The sequence below is a fragment of the Herpailurus yagouaroundi genome, unplaced genomic scaffold (genome assembly GCF_014898765.1).
Source record: "Herpailurus yagouaroundi ecotype Mexico unplaced genomic scaffold, PumYag 208, whole genome shotgun sequence".
NCBI lineage: Eukaryota > Metazoa > Chordata > Mammalia > Carnivora > Felidae > Herpailurus > Herpailurus yagouaroundi.
The window spans coordinates 10465384-10475571 of NW_024412439.1; the positions used below are offsets into that span (position 1 = coordinate 10465384).

The window sequence follows — 10188 nt, forward strand, 5'->3', positions numbered from 1 at the left end:
GTGGAAAGTGCAGGTTGTGTTTATGGGATCGTGGGCAGCCGAGCGAGGGGAAGGCTGTGTGTTTATAACGTTCTCTATGGGATTCTTTTGTGACGTTGTTTGTGGGAGCCCGTCCGTGCTGTTGGACCAGGAGGCGAGCTGGTCAGAAAACACTTGTGGGGAGGGAGGTGGCGTGACAAGGGCAATGTGGGCCTCAGACTGGAGAGATCAGCCGCCAGCCTTGTGTGCAGCCTGCCTTCCGCGCTGGAGTGGCCGCGTGAGGCTGCTGTGGGGATACGGGAGGAGGAAGGCCGGGAGATAAATACGGGGCAGACAAGGGCAGGCCTGGGAGCTGTCGGGTGGCCCAGCTGGTCCCCGTGCGGGGTCTGAGCGCTTGGCCCCTCAACGGCCCGCCTGGCGTGTCAGGGTCACCGGGAGGAGAGGCCTGGCGGCCGCAAGGAAACCAAGCTGGGACGCAGCGCCTTCTTGGCCGTGTTTACGTAAAGGCCGGGTGTGACTCTTGTCACTGAAAGGAAAAAGAAACACGAAGTTTGCAGTCCCCTCCTCCTGCTTCACCCTCTCTCTGCCCCCCTGGCGGGGATCTCTGCTTTTCCTGCTCTCTGTGACGCACACTGGGCCGCTCCCGCCACTGTGGAGGGGTCTGGGAATGGAATTCGCTCGCTAGGCAGATTGCTCAGAACAGGTTTTCCTCACCTTTGGTGCCTGGGCCCTTCTGTAGATGTGTGTGTGTGTGTGTGTGTGTGTGTGTGTGCGCGCGCGCGCGCGCGCTGTGCCTGGCCTGGCTGGGGGGAGGGTGATTGTGCAGGGGGTGGGTGGGGAGGGCACCACAGCCGGGGGCCCTCTTGTCAGATGGGAGTGGGGGCTGCTGTCTGCTGTGTGAGGCCTGAACAACAGGTGCACCGTGGCCTGGTGGGGGGGAAGGAGGCCTGGGAGTGAGGAGTTCTGCCCCTGCCTCGACCTCACCGGCACTTTCCCCGAGTGAGCCTCAGGTCCTCATCTGTAAAATGGGGCTAATTACCTGCCCTGCCTATCTTCCAACAGGGGCATAAGTGGCACTATGGGAGATGTACCCGGTAAGTAGCTACGGTTTGGGGGCTACGCCTGTGCCAGCCGCTGGAGGCCCCCTCCTCGGGGCTTGGCTGATGACAATAGTAGTAAGCCCGTATTTGGCGCTCGCTGGGTACCAGGACGCTGTCCTCTGTGCTTTCACATATGATCGTTCATTTACTCTCTGCAAACCCCCATGGAGGTAGGTGTCCTGATTACCCCCCTTTTTCAGATGGGACAGCTGAGGCCCAGAGAAGTTAAGTAATTGGCTCAAAGTCACTTAGCTGCTAAGAGGTAAAGCTGGATTTGAACCCTGGCAGTCAGCTTCTAGATCCTGTGTGCTTATACACTGTTTTCGGCTGCCTTTCTGAAGCTTTCTGCGGGCCTCTCTGTGCACCCCCCACCTACACACACACACACACACACACACACACACACACCCACCCACACACACACTTCTCCCCAGTTTCTCCAGAATTTAGCACCTGTACCAGTCGGTGTCGTGTCGGAAGAGCAGTGTGCTGAGACAGTGACTCGGACAGTCCTGGCCTTGGGAGTGAGAACCTAATCTAATATCTGCTGCTGGGTGCCGGCCATGGGGGCACAGAATGTTGATAAGCCAGGCACAGGAGGGATTGTCCTTGCCCTGTGGGTCAGGGAGGGCCGAGAGGGAGGTGGCATTTGAGTTACATCTGCACATTTTGGAGGGCTTTGGGGAAGAGGTTAGGGAAGGTTGCATTTATGCCAGGAGGGTAAAGGCAGGGGGCTGTGGGGCGCGTTGGGGGGGCGGGGAGCGCCCTGGGTGCTCGAGGGGAGTCCAACACCGGGCAAGATTGGAAAGGAAGATTGGAATTGGACCCTTGAGTGTCTGGCTGAGGAATCTGAACCTCGTTCCCGAGTGAGTGGAGACCAGCGGAGGTTTCTGGGGACGCGGACCGTCAGTGAGAGGAGGCCTGGAGGCGGGAGAAGAGCCTTGGGCCACGCAAGTGTTAACTGGGGCCTGAGCTTGCTCGGGGGCCAGAGGCGGGTTGAAGGGAAGGTTTCCAGAGCCATTCCCGAGCTGGGCCGCAGATCCGACCCGGCCTGGTGACGGCTGGATGCGGGGAGTGGAGGAAAGGGCGGGGTCAGTCGTGACACAGTTAGCACTCAGCACGTGAGCCCTTCTGTGATTTCTGTAACCCGCCGGCCGGCCGTAGGCCCCTCCAGAGCAGGATCAGGGCCGTGGCAGGGGGAAAAGATTTAGCATCTGGGTTCACATAAGCCCAGATTTGAATTCTGACTCTGGTGCTCACAAGCTGTGTGACCTTGAGCAGGACGTGCCCCTCCACGAGCCTCGGTTTCCTCATCTGTCAAACTGGGATCATATAAATACTGACTCTGGGTGGCTGTTTTGAGGAAGTCGTTCCGTGAGACAGCCCACGGAAAGCACTGGAAGTATATCAGGCAAAGCGTGAGGGCCCCAGAAGGGGTCGAGTTATATGCGTCATCCCGGCTGCTGGCCAGCTCAGTCTGGCACTGAGGGATGGCTCCTTTCCTGAGGGTGGACAGACCCCAGGAAGACCCTGAAGAAGGCAGATTCATTCATTTACCAATTTTAAATCTCCCCTTGTACCAGGCACCGGTCTAAGCACCGGTGACAGTAGTGAAAACAGCAGTAAGGATCTCTCTCCCTTGGAGCTTACGTTCTAGAAATACATGAATAGTACGCCTTGCTAAGTGCCAAGGAGAAGGGGGAAGGGAGGGGGTAGGAAGTCTGGGGAGGTGGGGGTGGCCACCAAGGCCTCCAGGAGATGGTGACTTGAGTCAAGGCTTCAAGGAGGTGGGGCGGCGAGGCCCGGGGCTGCCCGAGGGAAGAACATTCTGGGCAGGGGGGACAGAGCACGTCTGGTGGCGGTGCACAGAGCCCCACGTCAGTCACGCCGCCCAGATCACACAGCTGGTCAAGAGTGGAGGGACCCGTGAAAGCAAACAAGAAACTAAAAAACCACAGAGCCGCCAAACTTCCCATGAAGCTGAATTTCTTCTCTACGGCTTCCCCCTGCCCCCGCCCCCCATTTTCCGGGACTGAGTTCTGAGATAATAAGAACCAGCGTTAACTGAACTTTCAGCACGTACCTAGTACTGCCCTGGGTCCTGCCGGCCAGGAGCGCATTCATCCTCACGACCCTGCCAAGTGGGAACCGCTCCTTATCCCCGCCTTACAGACAAGGAAACCGGAGATACGGAGGGGTGAAGCGACCGGCCCCGGGTCACGTGACTGCCGTCTTCCCCTCCCGTCAAACCTCGTAGGGTAGCGGTTGAACTCCGGGGAGCTGGGTCCAAACCCTGAGACCAGGGGCAGGTCGCCCCCGGCACCGCGTTCTCTCCACTCCCAGGTGAGGGGGTTGGCGTATTTCAAGCCTCAGTTTCCTCCTCTGTACAGCGGGGTTGACGATAGCCCCCACTGCGGCCATCTGGGGGCCTTGCAAGTGTCGAAATGACACTTGAGTGCAGATAAAATGCTTCGCACTGTGCTCCTCGCATAAGGATGTCACACACGGCAGCTACAAGTTCCATGATGATGATGATGATGATGATGCGTCCGGCCGGTCGCTGAGGGCCAGGCCAGCTTGGGACCTCCATGGTTCTAAGAAGCCCTCACGGGCCTCGTCCAAGCATTTTGGCAGTCGGCACACAGCCACGCCTCAGGAGGCACCAAGCCCGCGTGCCCGTGCAGGTGGCCAGGCCTGGCCGAGGGGGGCCGGGGGGGCTGGAACTGAACTTCTGTCATGCTTGCCTGTACAGACAGGTCTGCTACCTCCGGAGGAAGGGGCCCCTCCTTGAATTTTTTTCCCTTCCTCTCATTTTCACAAGGGTACTAGATGGGCCGGCGGGGGCCCTAGCGGGTGCTGTTTTTCTATCCACTCTCCTCACAACACTGGCGACAGCAAATGCGTGGGGTTTTCCCACACCGACCAAGGCTCTGACGCCAGCTGGGCGTCCTGCAGCTCAGCTCAATTCTGACCCTGTCTCCCTGGAGGTACCGTCAGATCCCACAGGTTAAGGACTCAGTCCCGTGAGACCGCCCGCTTCGGATGTCAGTCACCCACAAGCCTGGGCCTCTGACCAGCTGTAAATCGGGGTTTCCCATGCCCCCCACCCTTCAGCCTTGACAATTTGCCAGGGTGGCTCATGGAACGGAGGGAGACGCTTACTTAGGGTTTACCGGTTTATTGTATAATAAAGGATACGGTAATACAGGCGAACGGCCAAATGAAGGAGATCCATAGGGCGAAATCTGGAGAGGCCCTGAGCACAGGACCTGCCGTCTCCCCGGGTTGGGGTTCACCACCCTTCTGTCCCATGTATGTTCACCGACCTAGAAGCTCTCAACCCCACAGGCTAGAGATTTTCACGGAAGCCTCAGCACGTAGTCACGATCCGTGATTAACTCAGTCTCCAGCCCCTCTCCCCTCCGTGGCGGAGGGATGTGGGCTGAACGTTTCAAGCTTCCACTCATGGTTTGGTATTTCTGGTGACCGGCCCCCATCCCGAAGCTTTCCAGGAGACTACCAAGGTCACCTCATTAGAACAAAAGACGCTCCTGTCACCCAGGAAATTCCAAGGGATTGAGGAGCCCTGTGTCAGGGCTCAGGGTCAACCACCAAATGTTAGCAACAAAGATGCTCCCAGCACCCTTATCACTTGGGAAATTAGAGGAGTTTGAGGAGCTCTGTGTCAGGAATGGGGATGAAGACCAATTATGTACGTATTTTTTATTGTATCATAAATATCACAGCTATAAACTGGTCCTTCATCGTGAGGGGCTATAGTCCAGAATACTGGCTTTGTTTTTGGGGGTTGTTGTTGTTAATGTTTATTGATTTTTGAGAGAGAGAGCGTGAGCAGGGGCAAGGGCAGAGAGAGAGAGAGAGAGAGAGAGAGACCGAATCCAAAGCAGGCTCCAGGCTCTGAGCTCTCAGCACAGAGCCCGATGTGGGGCTCGAACCCATGAACCGTGAGATCATGACCTGAGCTGAAGTCAGACACTTAACCAACTGAACCACCCAGGCGCCCCCAGAATACAGACTTTATCACCACACTTTTCTGGTATCAGATTTCAGCCCTCCTACTAACTGGCCACACATCTCTAGCTCAAGTCTGTCCATTAAAAATGGGGAAGCCAGGGCGCCTGGCTGGCTCAGTCGATGCAACGCTTGACCTCAGAGTTGTGAGTTTGAGCCCCACGTTGGGGGTAGGGGTTACTTAAAATTCTTAAAATGGGGAAGCTAAGCACTACCTTGTAGGACAGTGATGAGGAGCAGAGGAGGTAATACAAGGAAGGTACTGGATCTTAAGGGTCCCAGGGGGCCAGCGGCTACCTTGGAAGGGAGTGGGAAGACTTTCTCTCTTGTCACTTTACAGCCAGAACTGGACCCCAGGCCACATGCAGGGCGGCTGGCAGGGGCAGGGGCGCTTCTGCAGGATTCCCGACCCCTGTGCAATGTGGCAATGTTACGGGGAACACCTGGCCCGGTACTGCTGTGTGCCTAGCACTTGGGGCTGTTAGAACTTTTGAATATCACCCCCCCCCCATTGCCACCTTCCTCCTCCAGGAGGAATCAGAGCATGAAGTGGGCTGTGGCAGGGAGGCCTTTCAGCCCAGATGCTAAAGAGCCTTTGGGGGTGGGTAATGAGGAACCCCAGATGCGGTATATCTGAGAGGACGTGTGTGACCCAGGGCATTTGGAAGGAGAGTGTTCCTGGGTTTCATGCAGGGTGGATGAGGGGCCCAGAGCTCGGGTCTGTAGGTCTGGCTCTGTGATCAGCGCCTTCCCCCCCCCCCCCCAGTTGTTATTATCAGCTGTGTGTGACTTTGGCTATGTCACCGTACGGCTCTGGAACTTGGATCTTCAACTGAAAAATGGGACCCCAAAGCCCTGACTGTGCCCACAGTGGCTGTGAGGTGCTTTCTGTGCGGTGACCACAACGGTTCAAATTTGGGGTGCCTGCTATTCCTTTCGGATGAGCCTTCTAGCAAGAGGTGAGGTAGGGGGTGTCTTTCTCTCCCCCCCCCCTTTTAAGCCAAAGTCCCAAAGCCACCAGCTTTCAGAGTAAGGAGTGGGACCCAAGCCTCCTCACTCTCGGTCTGGCGGCCTTTTTCCAGTGCCCTCCAGAGACGGCAGCGAGCTGGCACGTATGTATGAACCCATGGTCTTTGGTGGTCACCTGGCACCAGAAACCCCCTCTAAGATTTGTGGGCCTGGTGTGTGTGTGTGTGTGTGTGTGTGTGTGCGTGTGTGCGCGCGTGTGTGCGTGTGTGCAGTCCTCTCCTAAGTGGAATATCTAGCAGTTTGGTCCAATGAAAAAAAAAAGCTCTAGCAAATCTATTTTGATGTGGAAATGAGACTCTTATAATGAAAGACAACATGCAAATCTTTGATTTTCTTTGAGCCCCGAAGATTGGGCCAAAGGGACTTGAGACTGATCCGAGAGGCTCCCCTGGACCTATGGGACTGAGCTACGCCACCGCCGTCGTGTTGTTTTGAGGTGAATTGGGACTATGCAAATTGCCTTGTGCCTATACTCTGGGCCGGCAGGCAGGGGTCTGCAATTATCTGCGTGTGACCTCCTAGGTCCAATCGGATGCAGCTAGACAAATAACCTGACAGGTCCCCAGAAGGGTCAGGGTCTCCAGAGCAGCCCCGGGCGTCCTCTTTGACCCCAAGGGCTGTGGCCGCCCCCCCCCCCCCGGGGTCCTTTCCTTCCCGGCTCCCTTCCTGAGAACACGGTTTCTGTGTCTCCGCAGAAGGAAGAGGCCCCACAGAAGGGACTCGCTGAGCCAGCCCCCCGCTCTGCTCCATGTTGACTGTGCCCTCAGGTGAGACGTTGCGAGAGTCTGAGGCTGGGAGAAGTCGGAAGGGAGGCAAGGGCAGTCATGTTTTTCTAGACGCGGGCGTCCTGTGAAGGGGTCACCAGTCCCCGTGGGGGCTCCCTCTTCCTCCCGCCAGGAGAGAAGTGGCCACTGCTTTCCTCTCTGTCTGTGGCTTTGGAGGCTTTCACCCTTGACCTTCATCGTGACCTGAACCACTCCTAGCCTCTTCCAGCCCCAGAGGTTCGACATACTACTGTCGGATGCCCGCCAGAGTCGCGTGGCTAAGATTAACCCCTGCCTTCTGTGACCGGAAGGTTGTCAGTCTCCCACTGGTCTCTGACCAACAGCCTCCGCTGCCCTCCCCGCTCACCGCCCCCCCCCCTTCCTGTTCTCGTCTGTCTAGGCTGGCGCCATGCCCCCCCCAGCAGAGGTGACGGACCCGTCCCATGCCCCCGCCGTCTTGCGCCAGCTCAACGAGCAGCGGCTCCGTGGCCTCTTCTGTGACGTCACCCTCATAGCTGGAGACACCAAGTTCCCCGCGCACCGCAGTGTCCTGGCCGCGTCTAGTCCTTTCTTCAGAGAGGCCCTGCTTGCTTCGGCTCCGCTGCCCCTCCCACCAGTGACTGGGGGCCCTGCCCCCAACCCGGCCACCACCACAGCTGCCTCTTCCTCCTCCTCCTCGTCCTCCTCGTCCTCCTCTTCTTCCTCTTCCTCCTCGTCTTCTTCCTCTTCCTCGTCTTCTCCCCCTCCGGCCTCACCCCCCACTTCCTCCCCACCCCGGGTCCTGGAGCTGCCGGGGGTCCCGGCCGCCGCCTTCTCTGATGTCCTCAACTTCATCTATAGCGCCCGGCTCGCACTCCCAGGCGGCGGAGGGGACGGGGCAGCGGTGGCAGAGATCGGGGCTCTGGGGCGGCGTCTGGGCATCTCCCGCCTGCAGGGCCTGGGGGAGGGAGGCGATGCCTGGGTACCTCCTGCCCCAGCCCCCATGGCCAGCTCGCAGCCTGAAGACGACAGCTTCGGGCCCGGGCCTAGGCCGGCAGGGGACTGGGAGGGCGACAGGGCCGAGGCCCAGGCCTCTGACTCCCAGCCCCCGCTGTCCCGGCGTCCCCTCCCCTGCCCCCGATGTGGGAAGAGCTTCATCCATCCCAAGCGGCTGCAGACCCATGAGGCTCAGTGCCGAAGGGGGGCCGGCCCTCGAGGGCCTGCGGGGCTGGGCTCCGGGGGCTCCGGCCCCAGTGGTCCTGCGGGAGTGGATGCCTCAGCCCTGCCCCCGCCGGTGGGCTTCCGAGGTGGCCCTGAGCACGTGGTGAAGGTGGTGGGTGGCCACGTGCTGTACGTGTGCGCGGCCTGCGAGCGTTCCTACGTGACCCTGTCCAGCCTGAAGCGGCACAGCAACGTGCACTCCTGGCGGAGGAAGTACCCCTGCCGCTACTGTGAGAAGGTGTTCGCCCTGGCTGAGTACCGAACCAAGCACGAGGTGTGGCACACTGGGGAGCGCAGGTGAGCGCGGGGGTCCTGGAGATCGGGGCGCGGGTGGCGGCGCAGGGTCAGGAGGCCGCGTGCGCGCGCGCGCGCGCGGGGACCACTGACAAGGGAAGGAGGGGGGCCGAGAGGGTCATCGAGAGGCTGGCCTGCTCACCCACTCGCCCCTGCTCGCCTGCTCATGGTCGCTCACGCACCTGCCTCCCCCCTGCCTCCGCTCCCTCCGTGAACGCTCACCAGCGCCCCCAGATGCTCCGGGTGGGGTGGGGCCTGGTGCTGTGCCCGAGGCCGAGGAGGGCAGAAGAAGTTGTCCTCCCAGGACAAGACTGTGGGGAGCGCGGGCCTGTCCAGTAGTTGTGACACGTGTCTCCGTAATACGTCCCCGTTCATAAGACGTGTCCCCGTTCTGTCCCCGGAGCTGTGAGTTAGGCGAGGTGGGTGCTTCTTCCCGGTTCACAGATGGAGCAGCTGGGGCCTGGTGACTCCCAGCCACCCGGGGGGGGGGCCCTGAGCTAGGACGAGGGGGGGGTGTTCCTCCCCGGAAGCTGGCAGGATAGGACAGGCAGCATGAAAGGAGGGCGAGGGAATGGCTGGGGGAGTTCTAGGTCTGAGCGGAGGACGTGGGAAGCTGAGGCCCTGGCTGCCGGGCCCCTGACTCCAGCGTCTCTGTCCCTGCCCTGTTCCCTGCTGTCCCGGCCCAGGTACCAGTGCATCTTCTGCTGGGAGACCTTTGTCACTTATTATAACCTGAAGACCCACCAGCGAGCCTTCCATGGCATTAGCCCCGGCCTCTTAGCCAGTGAGAAGACACCCAATGGAGGCTACAAGCCCAAGCTCAATACCCTCAAGCTGTACCGCCTGCTCCCCATGCGGGCAGCCAAGCGGCCCTATAAGACCTACAGCCAGGGAGCCCCCGAGGCCCCCCTTTCTCCAAGCCTCAACACGCCGGCCCCTGTAGCAATGCCTGCCAGCCCACCACCCGGCCCCCCACCCGCCCCCCAGCCCGGCCCCCCACCCTCTGTTATCACTTTTGCCCACCCAGCTCCCTCGGTCATTGTGCACGGGGGCGGGAGCGGTGGTGGAGCAGGGGGGGGGCCCGGCCAGCACCGGGGGAGCCCAGGCTGCCTCGGTCATCACTTACACCGCTCCCCCGAGGCCCCCCAAAAAACGTGAGTACCCGCCTCCTCCCCCTCAGCCTGCAGCCACACCGACCAGCCCCGCCACGGCGGGCAGCCCGGCCACAGCCGCGGGGCCGGCCACAGCCACGGAGGAGGCCAAGGGCCGGAACCCACGGGCCGGAAGGACACTGACCTACACGGCCAAGCCAGCCGGCGGGATTGGCGGGGGTGGGGGTCCCCCCGCGGGGCCTGGCCGGGGCCCCTCTCAGCTACAGGCTCCACCTCCACTGTGTCAGATCACTGTGCGAATCGGGGAGGAGGCCATTGTCAAGCGTCGCATCTCAGAGACTGACCTGCGTCCCGGGGAGCTGAGCGGAGAGGAGGTGGAGGAGAGCGAGGACGACGACGACGACGAGGACGACGACGACGACGAGGACGACGACGACGACGACGACGACGACGAGGAAGTGAGCGCCGGCGGGGAGGACCAGCTCTGGAGGCCCTACTACTCCTACAAGCCCAAGCGCAAGGCCGGAGCCGCGGGCGCGGGCAGCACCGGGGGCAGCGCGCTGCCCAGAGGCCGCCGGCAGCCCCGCTGGAGACAGAAGTCGGAGCGCCGGAGCTGGGAGGACACCCCGGCGGCGGCGGCGGCGGCGGCCGAGGGCCCCGCGGGGCGCGCCCGGGGCG

General features: G+C 60.7%; 1 protein-coding gene and 1 long non-coding RNA gene across 2 annotated transcripts in view; both read left to right on the plus strand.

The window, feature by feature from the left end:
- The first annotated feature begins 865 nt into the window (after positions 1–865).
- Positions 866–10188, plus strand: part of ZBTB4 (zinc finger and BTB domain containing 4) — a 15917-nt gene continuing 6594 nt past the window's right edge. Inside the window, 6 exon segments of the mRNA XM_040453354.1 lie at positions 866–1073; positions 6481–6576; positions 6836–6907; positions 7305–8401; positions 9085–9469; positions 9471–10164. Of these exon segments, the coding sequence (XP_040309288.1) occupies positions 7314–8401; positions 9085–9469; positions 9471–10164 (2167 nt within the window). The 5' untranslated portion in view covers positions 866–1073; positions 6481–6576; positions 6836–6907; positions 7305–7313.
- Positions 3429–10188, plus strand: part of LOC121016000 (uncharacterized) — an 18941-nt gene continuing 12181 nt past the window's right edge. Inside the window, exons 1-2 of the long non-coding RNA XR_005784073.1 lie at positions 3429–4927; positions 5752–5758. This is a non-coding gene — a long non-coding RNA (uncharacterized LOC121016000). The remainder of the gene's footprint in view (positions 4928–5751; positions 5759–10188) is intronic.